This window comes from Apteryx mantelli, chromosome 4 (genome assembly GCF_036417845.1).
Source record: "Apteryx mantelli isolate bAptMan1 chromosome 4, bAptMan1.hap1, whole genome shotgun sequence".
Classification (NCBI taxonomy): domain Eukaryota; kingdom Metazoa; phylum Chordata; class Aves; order Apterygiformes; family Apterygidae; genus Apteryx; species Apteryx mantelli.
Window position 1 is genome coordinate 56,638,372 of NC_089981.1, and position 14,795 is coordinate 56,653,166.

The following is a 14,795-nucleotide window of genomic DNA, read 5'->3' on the forward strand; positions in this document are numbered from 1 at the left end:
TAGGTAACACTAAACTGTAAGAGTTCCTTTTAAAAACCTCTTCAGAGGGTTTTGATTAGAGAACTCGAGTGGTGTTCTGGTGGTTACCTGCGTTCTGAATGTTTAAAATTTGGCCTAATGGTTTTGGTTCTCTGTTGGTTTTCTGTAGTGCAGACTTCTCAAATGTTAGTTTTCATTCCCTTGTGGATATTTGGCTAAATCTCCCTCTCTTGCCTCAGTTTACCCACTTTCTTTATAGTATTTGTGGTAATATTTGTGTCTGTGATTGTTAGAGCTAGAATGTAGATGAGCAGCTGAATTACGGCTCTGACTGCAGATGTGATGTCAGTGTGCTTGTCGCAACAGATAGTGCAGATAAATTGTCTGCAGTTCTTTCAGTCCTATTGGAAAAACTAGATAGAACAGTCTGGATTTGGTCAGTTACAAGAAACAGTGACAATTGATGACTGTGATGATACAAACTTGAATCTTCAAGGCTATTCTTTAAATTCAACAATAAACCAAAGATTAACAATAAAAAGGTCTACATATGTTTGACTTGTGTATCAAATCTCAGTGAGATGTAGGCTGTTCCTTCTGAATAACTTGAATGAAGGTCCTATCAGTTCTCCAGTATCATGTGCTTTTTATTCCCCTTAGCTGATTAATTTTTTTAGTGAAAGTGTCTGTGGAACTTTTGGTGTCTTCAGAGCTGGGACATATCTGTTACAACATTTTTGACCAAATAGCATTAAGCAGAGAGTAACTAATTCCGAGTAACTTTGAGTGCATAGAATACTTGAATGTATTTTTAAACATTTCATGAAATATATAAACTTCTTAAAATTCCTTTTGAAATATTCTTTCCCATAGGTTATTGAAGATGTGTATGCAAAAGAAATTGTCAGGTCAAAGTAAGTACATCACTAACAGACAAGTATTCCAATGTTATCCATACTGAAATGGTTTTAAATGTTTATTGAACTACTTTAAAATACACTAAGATGTTGAAAGCAGATGAAAATGACTCAAGTGCATTTGAGCCATTTAATTGGTGATATGTCATTTCAAAGACAAAGTGGGGCAAAAAGAAAGTTCTTGAGCTCATAATCCTGAAATATGAGGGTTGGATGTAATTATTTGGTTTCTTAAACTGTTACTCTTTTGCTTGCTTTTTTTTTTTTTTTTTTTTTTGTCACAATAGTTATAGGAGGAGGCTGGGCCCTTCTTTTGCCACCAAGGCGTATATAGAAAAGATCAGTTAAGGAGTGTGCTGCCGCTAGCTTTTTGCTCAAATCTCGTTCCATTCAATTGCAATGTTAGAGAGGGGAGACAAAAAAATCAAGATAAACTATATTCTACAGCTGCTATGCAGAGAAGAGAGTTTTAGTCATAGCTGTTTATCTTTGGAGTTCTTCAGGGGAAGTTTCAGCTCTGAAGAGAATTCAGTTTATGATTGTTTTATGAAAGCAATCTAAGAATTGCCATACAGAATCAGAGCAAACTTCCATTCCCAGTGACTAAGAAGTGATACCATTATGTAGGAGCTGGTATGTAGGAACCAATTAAGTATCTAGTCATAGTTTCCCAGAACACTCTCTCAGCTTCTACTGATTTATGACTTAAAGACTGTTGGAAGTGGTATCTTCATACTAGATCTAGATGGCTTCATTTATGTGAACTTGTTGATTGCTTAATGAACACACATGAACTTCTAGTTTCCACAGTGTGGAAGTTACAGCAGTTGCTTCTGCATTCAAGTGGTTGCTCTTCCATAAAAATGTATGAAAAAAATAACTTCTGGGTGAATGGTACAGGTTTCATCATAAAACAAAATAAAGGAAAAAGGAAATAAAGGAAAAAGTAGCCATTTTCCATGTAGCTAAGATGGGTGTGGGCGTTTTCTGTGTTAATTTTTTTTTTCCCCCCCCCTTTAGGTTTGCTATTAGAAAGATAATGCTTCTTGAATTCAGGTAAGCTATTTGGAGTGAAATTTTAAGTTATTTTTCTGTAGCAACAGGTGAAATTAAACATGAGAAATGAGTGCAGAACAGTAAATCAATTTGAAGGGGGTATACTCATGCATTCCTACATACTAAAGCCTCGAGTTTGGTACCTAGGAAAATTTGGTGAGGAGAGCTTAATCTGAGGAAGGAATAATTTCATAAGCATAAATAACATTCTGAAGGTCTTGCTTTATGACTCTAAATTTCTAATGTAAATGAATTCCCAGAAGCAAAGAAGAACCTAATATGCCTGAAACAGGTGATAAACTTGGATCCATAATTCGGGATGCATCATTAAGCCTTAAATCAGAACTCACTGAAGTCAGTGGAAGTTTTCATGTTAAGTCCCTTACTGCAAGGGGAAAAAAAAAAAAGAATTTTGCTGCAATAGCATCACTATAATTTTCTTCACCAGAAAAGAAATGGAAATCTGTTTAGAAGTATCTTACAACTTCTTCAAACTTTTCTGGAAGAACTTATCATAAAGCATGTGTAAAAATTGTGTAAAATATGTATTTGCAATATTTATGTATTTACAAATACAATAATTAGTATTTTATTTGGCTCTGTTTTATCTCAAATCTTATGGGCAGATAGAATGAGATGGTATTTGGCTGGATGGTTTCTTTCTTTGTGAAAGCTGAAATATATAAGCAGTTCCACTAATTAGAAGAGTAGGATAAACTTAACATTTGAGTATTTATTTTGTGACACTGGTATTTTCATACTTTAGTATTGGAAAAAGTGGAAGGGAAAATGTAAAATACAGTTTATGGGTTTTGACGCAGACAAATGGCTTGCTGGTAGCATGGCTGTCCTGGAATTTATACAAAGAAGTAATGTGTGGTTAGCATTTTAATCTTTTCTGTGAGCATTCTTTCTTCATGTTATCTGCATGTAATGTTGAATGTAACTAGTACTTTTTGGTATATAGCCCCATCTACTACCATATGTCCTGTAAGTCATTTTCTTTTTCCCCTCTGTCCCTCTTGCAGTCTCAAACTCTCCTATCTTCACACACATGAGATATTGCCCTATTCTTTAGATTTCATCAGAGCTCATGTACATTTATTCTCACTTGGGGGGGGGATTAAGATTATTTTTATTAAAATATATTGAAGTTTATTGTAGTTCTTGGGTGAAATGAATTATGACGTTTCGTTTTTTTTTTTTTTCCCCCTTCCCCTCCGACTGAAGATCCAAGCACTCTACCCAGTTTTATAAGCTCTTGGGAAGTATTGTGTGTTTCATTTTGTATACACACCTATGAAATTCTCTCAGCTCCACCTGAAGCTGCACATTCTGGCTGAGGTCCCGGAAATGCGTGTCTGCCTCTTACTGAGTCCTTTGCTCCTGATTGCAGCCTTGCTCTCACTGTCTGTGGTACTTGTCTTATCTGAAGGGATTGATCTAGCTTACTGCAAGGTATTGGAAAAATAAGCTGTGGAAAAAGTAAATAGGTATTTTAGCCATGTTAGGAAACTGAGTTGGCTCTTGAGGAGCCAAACGAATGTTAGAGCTGGTGTCAAGAGGGAGGAATGGCTGGGCAGCCTCAGATTTAGGAAGGAGCAGGCCCTTCTTCTTTCTGGTGACAGCAAGATGTTAAATTAGCACAAGGCATAAGTGCGTCATTGTAGATGAAGGATTTATTGATTGCCTCTTCAAGAGTAACTATCCTGCATAGTTACTTCCAGAAGAATTTAAAGCAGCTCTAAAGCTCTAATTTTAGCGTATTCTTTTATGAAAACGCGTCATATTAATGAAGAAAAAAAATTCTCATTGCTGGAAAGCTGCAATTTCCCAGTGTCTAGTTGTTCCCTGAGTTTAGTTGCCCTATGTAGTCAGGTGAGCAGAAGATTTGAACATCCATTGCTCAGGGACAGTATTTTTTTTTTTTCTTTTCACCTTGTTGAAATCACTTAATCACTCCCCTAATAATAATATGCTTTATTTTAGTTATTCTGTGAGGTAATATTTTATTGCCTTTATATGAAGATTATAAGCATAAAATCTCTCTAGGTGATTCCTAGTTTTCTGTAATAAAGTGTATGTAATAATTACAAATACTGTAAAATAGTATGCTGTGAATTTTCTCTTAAGAAAGTTGACATTTACATCTATACTAGGAAATACTGCATGTGACGTTCTTCAGACAAGTTTTTCTTCTTCCTGGAAAATCAACGTGTATTCGTATTCTGACTTTGTACTGAACTTGTCTGCTTATTACATATGAAAACCTTCTGATCAGTGTGTCTTCCTAATGAGAAACTCATCCGTCTCTTGTAGCAGTTATCTGAGTCAGCCATTAACAAGTTTTGGTGCAGTGACCTAGACGAGAGGTAACTTCAGGAACTACTCACAAATCATAAAGATGGATTTGAGGAGGAGGAGGAAAAAAACCCTGTGGATAACTGCTTTTTCAAATGAGTGACAGATGATGTGGGTGGCAGAAACTAATGAAATATTCTTTGTCTCTTCACAGCCAGTACCTTGAAAATTACCTATGGATGAATTATTCTCCAGAGGTGTCCAGTAAGGCATATTTAATGTCAATCTGCTGTATGGTGAATGAGAAGTTCAGAGAGAATGTCCCTGCGTGGGAGGTAACCAATTTCAATTACAGCTAGAATTGACTTTGATCCACAAGTTGCAGCTTTTGCAGTGTGCTCACTTAAACTGACAGAAGGTAGCAAAGCTTGTAGTGTTAAAAGTAAATGGTACCTTGGCTGGAATTTCTGTCATGGTGTTTTAAATAACAGTATGTTCTTTTCTGAGAAAGCAATGGTCAGATGAAAGATCACCTGATTCCTTTTGGTGCATGAATCCTTTGTTCTGCTGTGATGCCTTTACATATCAGCAGCATTTGCTTTTCTTGGCACTTGACAAGTCTGGCATTTGGAGAGACATTATTTTGCTGGAATAATTAAAAAAAAAAAAAAAAGACTTCCATAAGCTACTCTTATGGAAGTAAGAAGGTATCACTGGAAGTCTAATGTTTTATTTATCTGATAGTGTCTTGCTTTAAACCTGCAAGTATGATTTTGTGGTTTTCTCGTATGAAATTTCATACTAAAATAATCTCTTATGCTGCTTCTATGTGTATTGTTTTATGTAATAGTAGATTCAAAAATAATTCAGTGTTTCTACAAACAGCCCAGTTCTCACAGGCTGTCTCAACAATACGAGCTAGGTAGAAATTCTGTATGAGCGTTACTTCAGAAACACACTCTGCTAATACTGCCATTATTTCAGTGGTGGCAAAGTAAAAAGGATTAATAACTCATATGCATGACCTTCTGAACAGTTCTGTGCAGCTCTTTTGTTTTTGCATAGGTGCTAGAAGCAAAATGACAGGTACGTGTTACCTTTGAAGCAGCTTAGCTAAATCTTGTATTTGGCAGGTGGCTGCCCTTGTAGTGAAATAGCTTTATTTCCATGATTATTCTCCATGGTTTTTTTTTCTGGCTGAGATGGCTGAAGGGAGAGTTCCACAATTGTAATTAATATCTGATGTTTCTGCCTGCTCACTTTTGTTGGTTATTGAACAGTTGCCATAATTTTGTCCAAAATTCGCCAGGCTTTCTGATTCTTTGGGTTGAAGGGAATTGTTCTAACCTGTGTCATCTTGCAGGAATTCTGTGGGATCACCAGTTGAGCACTCCCACAGCGCAGTGTGCTCCACTTGTGCTTCTTGTTCCATTTCTTCTATGTGTCAACTGTGCTAGAGGCCAAGCAGAATGAAGTAGTCTTCTAGGAGCTCTCCCATAATGTGGGGATCCCTGGTCAAGAGAATATTATTTAGTCTTTGTTTTGTTTATGCTGTCTGACCAAGATAAACAATAGAGAGATGAAAAAGTCCCTCCTTTTTGAGATTTAAATAGATTTAAAGTTCTTAAGCTATGTTATATGAATGAAGATTGAAATAATTTTTATCAGCTTGACTCAAAATTAACTTCCTCTTCTATTCCTAGACGTTCAAAAAAAAGCCAGAACACTTTCCCTTCTTTTTCAAATGCATACTGGAAGCATCGCTGGTTGAAAATGACAGTGAATTCTCTCTACATGAGCAGACAGTCCTCCTACTTTTCCTTGATCACTGCTTCAATAGTTTGGTATGTTCAAGATAAAGAGTGGCTGTGCAGTTCTGTGTTTAGCTTGATTAACTTGTTCTTAGGAAACAAACAAATAAAAAACTTCCATTTTTCAGAAGAATTTTGTACTGGAAGGCTTTTACCCCTCTTTTTGACTCTCACTTTGTCACCACACTTGCTTTGTTCTGATACAAGGTCATAAAAATGAGAGACTCAAAATTGAGGAAACAACACTTGCTGCTAAGTGCAATTTTAAGCCATACGTTCAGATTTATATTAAGATAGTATATTACACTTAAAAGCAGAATACTTGCTACTGTGCTCTTTTTAGTTTGGTTGGAAAATTGCCTGAAATGATTTTCATTAAATATTGAGAGACACCTAGTAATTGTTTCACTTTTAAAACCAGTTTAGATAATACGTCTATTAGCATTTCTTTTGAGTTAATTTTAAGAAGTCATTGGACCAGGTTGTGTGTTCTTAGTCTGTGATAAAAACTGAACATAGCTGTAGATCATGATTTGCAAGTCTGGAGAATAACTTAAAAATATCTGTTATATGAAACATTGCTTTGTTACTTAACAGTGGGCTTTTCCTTTATTTATGTAGCACACAGAATGCATCAGTTAAAATCAGGGTCTGCACAAATAAAGAGTAACATAGTTTCTTGCTAACAAAATGATCACGAAAGTATATGATTTAGTTTAACAATTAACGATGCCTATAGGAGCCAGTAATCATCCTGAACCTTATATGTAGTTATTATTGAGCTATTATTGAATTATTATTTGTATAAGTTATTATTTTTCTATAGTGGTCATGGTACAACGGATCTTCATTTTAAAGGTGGGTTTGATGGTGGCTTTATGGAATCCTGCGTGCAGAACCCGTTTATTATATAATGCAATATGGAAGCCAGCATAAAAGTGCTTGTAAAAGCAAGCTGCTATTAGAAGCTACACTCATTGGTGGAATGCAGACGAGAATAGTCACAATAGTGTTTTAAATAAGGAGCATTAAGGTGTGAAGATTTGAAATGGTGAGGATGAAGTATTTGTCCATGAAGTGATACTTAGGATGTTAGTGCAAGTTTTTCAATAGATTAGGAAGGAAAGAAACTTCGTGGCCGAAGATCACGGGCAGAGTTGGAGATTTGAAACAGCAGTTGACAGTACATGAATTATAGAGAAAAACAGAGTTATTTCAGATAACGGGAAGAGAGTAAATTGTATGGAGAAACTTGATAAATGAAAGGCAAAAGATAGAAAGGACAGAGTAAAAATGAATAGAGAAAACACAGTAAGAAAATTTAGTGTGAGAATGAGAAATGACTCAAGAAGTAACATTGGTTCTCATCAGTTTCTGTGCTAAAACACTTAAGTGAACAGTATCCCAAAGTATTAAGAACTGACAGAATCCATGAAAGGAACCCAAAATGGGAAAGTTGTCAACAGTTTGAGTTATTGGGTAGGAGTATTATGCATTTTCCTGTTAGGAAATCTGTGAAATCTATTAAAGCAATGTAAATATCCTTTCAGAGGATAATTCACATTGATCTGTTTTGTAAAAATACACTTGCAAGACAGGCACATGAGCAAACTTAAGATATTTAAAAGTTACTTTTCCTCTCTCTAACACTCTAACAGGAAGTGGATTTGATCAGAGGTCAGGTGCAGCAGCTCATTTCCTTACCGATGTGGATGGCTCTACAACCTGTAAGCATAACACTGTAAATGGGCAAAACAATCTTCTTGGCAATATGTGAGGCTTGGAACGTGAATTGTGTGCTGACCGTTAGGGAATGCTAATGTAATGCTCCCTGCATTGCTAAGAAATTCTATTTTTGTGTGCTTGGTAAAATTCTCCTTTTAGTTTGTTGTGAATTTCCATGTAATTGTATTTCTGTTTGTTTGCAAAAAGTCGTGAGTTTTCCCATAAGCTTTGTTTATAGCTCCTCCAGGCTTGTAACTTACAGACAAGGCCACAGGGACTGGGAAATAGAGCTTATGTGGAAACAGAAAACACTGGAATAGGAAAGGGAGGAATACAGAAAAGCCAACTGAGAATGATACATATGGTGGGACTGAAGGAGTGAGAATGAGCTAGGTGCACCAGTGACTTCTATAAACATTTCTCAGAACTACAGTTTGGAATTATTGAATCTCAGTACTTGTTCTATGTGCAAAAATCCCTGCATCTGAGTGATAAACTGTTCATTTTGTCATCATTTCTAGGGTGAGTCTACTAGATAAATCTCTTTCATTTGTTAGCAGAAACTTTCCTGTGGCAGAAAAAATTTTTCCCACCGTTAGGCCTATGTGCAAGTCAGTATGTTTCCATGTGTTGGAGATTCAACTTTTAATTTCCTTTGACTTAAAATCTAGGAAATAAGAAAGAAATGAGATTTCAACATCCAAGCATACTGAAACTAAGAAATGTGAGAATAAAGTTGCTCCAATTTCTTTGTATGCTTTTTGGTGGTGTAGTTTACATTACCTTAACACACACCATACTCTCTCCTAATCAAAATAAGGATGACCTTAATTATGATGTTTGCTCACTTTCAGAAACTATGTAACCTGTTTCTTATTATAGTTATTTATATGTAATATACCACAAATTTAATTTTAAAAAAGTTTTACATACAATTTGAATTAATATGTATATTGAAGACATATAAATTTAAGGCATAAATTTATTTCGTAGAGTTAATGCAATGTGAAATGAGATATCTTAGAGATTTTGTTTTGTATTGTTTCTGCTTGTTACTCTGCTAAAGAGAGTATAATCTTTAATTGTATAAATTCCTTCTATGCCTGTTTTTCCAGATCTGCATGCAAATCAATTCACTTTTTCTTATAAGTTTGATCTAGTTACGGCTGTATGATAATATCTTTTCCTCAGTTCCAGGAGAAATTATTTGATGTCATTTGTTCACATGAGCCGTTTTGTATATGAATGCAGAAAAATAGGGTGAAATTTCATGTCATGCTTTTTTATGGAGACTTTCAAGTGTTAAGTAATATAGAAAAACAACTTCCTTACTTTCATAATCACAGAGTTTCTATTAAACTGCTGAAAGACATCAAAGTTACACTTCAGTTATTGCTGAAGTGTTCTAAAATTTGTTACATTAAAAAGTTTAATTTTGGAATACAGCTGTGTTCCAATAACTCAGTAGACCATCTAGCCACAGCTAATGAACGTTAGTGAGCTCTCTCTAGCGGTATTACATTCTTGTTCTACAGTGCTATCTGTTGAGATTAGTCTGAGAAAGCTATTTATTTGAAGTTGTTGTATATTTTTCCTTTTTTTTAATAAGGAAACTGGATTACACTTTTATCTCATGTGGAAAAAAAAGATTCTTAACTGAATAACACTTTTACCTTTTCAGAAACGTCTGGAACAAGAACTGAAAAAGACACCAAAACTAAGAAAATTCTGGAATCTAATTAAGAAAAACGATGAGAAAATGGATGAGAAAACAAGAATGCAGTACGTTACAGAAAAATCTTTTCCTGTTAAATCAAAAGCACTCCATGCATTTGTTATAATTTAGCTAAGATAAATTTTTGAGTAATAAAAACTGTATTGAAAAAAGCAAACGAACTTAAAGATGGCAAATGAGGGATTGATCATGTGTGGTCTCATGGAAACTGTTTTGTTTTCCAACAGTCTTTATGCAAAATACTATTATAAAACTTAACATTTTATTTGATCAGTGAATTCATGATAATAAATGTTAAAGCTATAGAATGAAAGCCACAGGAGAATATTTATTTAGCTACTCTTGCATTTTTTTCATGACCTTTAGCAAAAGTTTAACTCGTGTGCAGGTAGCTAATAAATTATTTGAGTGAACTTGTGTATATCTTACTAAAGTTAGCTGTTCCAAATACTTTTGTGTTTCTATCTGGTAAGGTGTAGGAGGTGGCATACTTCTCTTTGACTGTATAGAAGCATGGGTAGTCTAGCTTTGTGCTGTGTGTGATTTAAAAATGTAGACTATGCTAATCTGGCTGCTTTAGTCGTAAAATCAAATTATGATCTAAACAGTTTAGGTATGGCCTCAAAGCAAGTAGTTATCTTTGCATAAATTTTAATGCAGTTAACTTTGTGCTAGTAAAAGATAGGGTAAACATCTAGTCTGCTTTTAAGTGATATTAATTCTTTTGTCATATATCTGATTTTAGAGCATATCGGGAGAGAAGATTTCTTTCACAGCTTATTCAGAAATTCATTTCTGTGCTAAAATCAATACCTGTCTCAGGTAACTGGTGCTTATGTTATTTTGCTGTGTCTTTTTAATCTGTCTTAAATTTTTTTTCTGTTGCTGAAGCAACTGTTCCTTAGGATACTAACCTGAAGTTGGAGACAAGATTTGAATGGGGTTTTAGTGAAAGTCTGATTCCATGGATCTGATGTCAAAATTAGGACTGAAATCTGTATATGCTTTAAAACTGAAATAGCAGAAGGTTGCTTTAAAACTCCTTTCCTTCTGTTCAGTTGCAGACTTAAAAAAAAAAAAAAAAAAAAAAAAATGTTGAATAGTGATAGTCATCATAATCTGCTTACACCCTCAGCCTCTCCTTGTATGTACCAGGTGTACCAGTCCCTTAATTATCTTTGTGGCCCTTTGCTGTACTTGCTCCAGTATGCCCATGTCTCTCTTGTACTAGGGAGCCCAAAACTGGACACAGCGCTCCAGATGTGTAGCGCTCAGCTACTCACCAGTGCCGAGTAGACAGGAAGGATCACCTCCCTCAGCCTGCTTGCAGTGCTCTTCCGCATGCAGCCTGGGATGCTGCTGGTTTTCTTTGCCACAAGTGTGCATTTCTGGCTCATGTTCAGCTGGTCCACCAGCACCCCCAGGTCCTTCTCTGCCAAGGTGCTTTCCAGCGGATCGGCCCCAGCCTGTACTGGTGCATGGCATTATTCCTTCTCAGGTGCAGGACTTTGCATTTCACTTTCTTGAACTTGATGAGATTTTTGTTTGCCCATTTCTCCAGCCTGTTGAGGGTCCTCCGAATAGCAGCACAACCATCTGCTGTATCAAGCACTCCTCACAGTTTTGTATTGTTTGCAAACTTGTTGAGGATGTGCTCTGTTCCATCATCCATGTCATTAATGAAGATGTTAAAAAAAATTGGTTTTAGAAAGAATAATATGACCTCATATGTTTGTTGGCTTGTCTCATTTATCCACTCCCTCTATTCCCTTTTTATATTGAACCTTTTGGGGCTGTTTGTGATGTTTGCTATTGCTGTGTGTTGTATTCTCAGTTTTCATCTTACACATGTCCCTTATTTTTTAATTAAATACTATTTTAAAAGCATAAAAGTTTAAAAAAAAAAAAAAAAAAAGTCAGGGATGTCAGCACTTTCAAATCTTGACCAGCTGCCTTTGGGAGCAATCTACAATAATCAAACATGGTGTCAGGGAAGTTCATAGGACCTTGCAGAAGGACCCTTTTTAATGCATGTACCCCAGGTTTTTACACAAAAATTTTTTTCTCACTTATCAGGAAGAGAAATGATCTCACTGATACTGTTTTTTAGCTTCCTGACATCTGCAGTTTAGCTGTTCAGCAAAGGTGGCACAGCTATTTCCCTTTCACCTTTACTTCAAAATGTCAGGAAGTCTCTTCTTTCCAAATACTTGCATGCTTCTGTACCTTTTCTGTCTATATTAATGGCAGTTTTTCAAAGATACGTGTTCAAGACCATAGAAATGCATTGCTGTGATACCTGCATCAGCCAGACAATGACAGTGTATATGCTTTTTTCATTCTGATTAGAAAAAGCACACAGAGATGACTGGCCCAAAGATAAGTTGAAGTTCAAACTTATTGGAAGAGAGAGTGTTTTTCAGAGAGAAATCTGATTTTTTGATTTGCCAATCTCATGAAGACATCTAAATTTTAATTGTGCTCCGTATTACACTCTGGCTGAAGTTCTGTGTAATTGTTTTTAAATACAATTGATTTAGGATAACCATACTTTAGTAACAGATGGTAGGAGGTCCAGTGGGGACTCTGCATCAATTGACCACACTTGCTACATACATACTTCAAGTATTTTAACTGAAGAAGTTTTATGAGAGTGGAGCAAGGAGAGCTTTTTATGAGCTTACAGTGGTTTAAAGTTATTGCACTTGACCTGATCGTGCACACAGCCAGTCCACTAGAATGCGAAATAAATTGGTTCATCTGATTCACCTTTAATCACCTTTGAATATTGCAGAGGCCTTTTAAAAGCTGCGGTCCAGGTATACACAAAAGTGAACAGATGTTTTTGGGTGCCCAGAATGAAATGATTTTAAGAAGCTTAGCATTCACAGATAGCAGGCCTTCGGTGTTTTGTTGAAGCCAACCTTTTCATTTTATGTTAGATTGGTTGTCTGTTTCAGAGTGAGTAAAATCACTTCTGAAAGTCTAATTCCATTGCTTTCTTATATCCAAAATTCTTCTGGTTTGGAATTAAGGAAAAAATTGTTTCAGGATAAAAGTGTGCTAGTAAATTCTCTAATCTTATTAAAGCTAATTCTGATCTGTTAGCATTTATTTTATTTTTTTAAGAACAGTTCAAATACAAGTATAGTGTGCGGATCAATTGCAGTTTTTGTTTGCTAGTTTGTTTGTTTTTAATTTCTATTTAGGTCCTATTTCTATGGACAAAGTTCATTATTGTGAGAGATTCATTGAACTCATGATAGATCTTGAGGTAAGTTGCAAAATTATTTACAGCCTGTTTCCAGGTCTACTCTGCTAAGGTTTTACATGCATCAAGTATTATTCGCACTGTTACAACTTTATTCCAGGTAGTGGGTGGTTATGTTGCAGTTATGTATATGGTCATTTAATACTGATTTTCTGTCTCTAAAAAGGAGATTGTAGCCATACAGTCGCTTTGGGAACTGAGTAGTAATGTTTGTAAGTCAGATAAACTACTAATGAAAGCTGTGATCCTAAATTGCTCAATGAAGAAGACTTTGTTGATGAGAGTAGTGGTAATGATTCTGGCAATTAATGAGAATATGTAAAGTTTTGATCCATTCGGATTAATCCAGGAGTATTCCTCCTAATGCGTAATAGACCGCTTAAAGTATCTTTTGTGTTGTGGGTTATAGCCTCAGGAGGCATAAGTAGTTCTTAAATCCAAACTATTTTTAGTTGACTGTATTTCATTATTTAAAAAGGATGGTTCTGGTGATCTAGGTTTGTTATAGAATAATGAGGAGGCCAAGTGAAATTTTGTGAACTTTACATGCAGGTACTGAGAAAATGGGACAATTTTAAATTTCACAGCACCAGAATTAAAAAAAAGAACAGACATTAGTTAACTTCTGAGTAGCAGTTTATTTTAAGTTATTTCAGCTTAATAAGATGTTCTGAAATAGAACAGAATTTACTGCAACAGTAAGTACAGGGATTTTAAAATAGCTTGTTCCTGAACTCATGCAGGCTAACTGTCATTTGCTAAATCCCTTGAATAGTGTATGCTTGTAATAGTAGTAGAAAGGATTCTTTAAATTAGAGCTCATTGTCTTATGGACCTAATATACTCTTATAAAAGAAAAGATATATTTAATGTTAAATTGATAAGTTTGAATATCAGACAGAATGCTTAGAGGCAGTACATTTAGTGTTGGTTCTCACTAGGTATTACAGAAGGGTTAGAATTCAGAGTTTATGAAGCTTGTTGTCATGACTGGAACAAGCAAGTAAAAAAATTAGCTATAAAACCAAGTCATTCTGCCTCAATGTTTTGTGTTAGTGGGTTATTTTTACACATGTTGAGGCCTTTTTTCAGGATATTTCCAATTCGTGTTAAATTAAATACACTGCAATCCAAAATAATTAATTTGATCATTTGAAAGGAGTGACTTCAAGGAAAGCTCTCATGTTCTCTGAGTTTGTTTTTTGTAATGATTTTGCATGGCAACGAACGTTCTCTACTACAGACACCTTTTTTTTTTTCTTTGTCTTAGTTCTTAGCACCATGTTAATGCTTTTTGGCTTTCTAAATTCAATCTGTGGGATTCCATTGAGAACAACTAGCTTCATTTTTCTCATGAATTGTTAAGATGTACTGCCGTATGCTGTTAAACAGTTTCAACGCCTAGCAGTTTAAACTGTTTACATAGAAATGAAGTGGTGTCAGTGTCTTTTTTTGGGGGGGGGGGGGTTGTTTAAGAAAACTTTTATAGGTTCATAATTCAGATTTGAGAAATTCTGAAATCTGCTGAGTATCTTAAAAAGAATAAAGATACCATACCATATTTAGAAGAAAGACACTGTTCTCAGTCATGAGAAAGACAAGTTTAAAATGAATGAAATGAGTGTAGGAACACATACATTTGAAACAACATTGCAGCAGTTTGACACACCTCGTGTAGCACACATAATAGGTGTATACTTAGTCACAGAAAGGTTGCTTTATTTAATTTACTACTTTTGTTACTAGCAGGGTACGATCTTAATAATGACAAGTTTGTGCTGTGTTCTCAGTACTATAAAGGCTGTGATCGTAATGGCCTGTCTGCACAGAATCATGTCCTTGCACAGGTAAATGCTGCTTTAGTATGAGGACCTCTCTGAGGGTATCAGATAACTGTTGCAACAGTCTATCTTGACCTGCCTTCTTGAAATGGAAAAATATGAGAAACCAGGATTTCTAAAATTTTGAAGAATTGCTTGTACTAATGTGAGGTGGTTTTT

At 35.3% G+C, this 14,795-nt stretch overlaps 1 protein-coding gene across 2 annotated transcripts in view; it reads left to right on the forward strand.

Moving 5' to 3' along the window:
* Positions 1-14,795, forward strand: part of AQR (aquarius intron-binding spliceosomal factor) — a 64,360-nt gene that overhangs the window by 1,313 nt on the left and 48,252 nt on the right. The window contains exons 3-10 of one of the 2 annotated variants that reach the window (XM_067296667.1): positions 853-893; positions 1,917-1,952; positions 4,468-4,588; positions 5,957-6,097; positions 7,723-7,791; positions 9,471-9,571; positions 10,270-10,346; positions 12,734-12,798. In XM_067296667.1, coding sequence (XP_067152768.1) covers positions 853-893; positions 1,917-1,952; positions 4,468-4,588; positions 5,957-6,097; positions 7,723-7,791; positions 9,471-9,571; positions 10,270-10,346; positions 12,734-12,798 — 651 coding nt within the window. Of the gene's footprint in view, positions 1-852; positions 894-1,916; positions 1,953-3,316; positions 3,411-4,467; positions 4,589-5,956; positions 6,098-7,722; positions 7,792-9,470; positions 9,572-10,269; positions 10,347-12,733; positions 12,799-14,795 lie in introns of those variants that run through there. The other variant, XM_067296668.1, reaches the window with a different exon arrangement.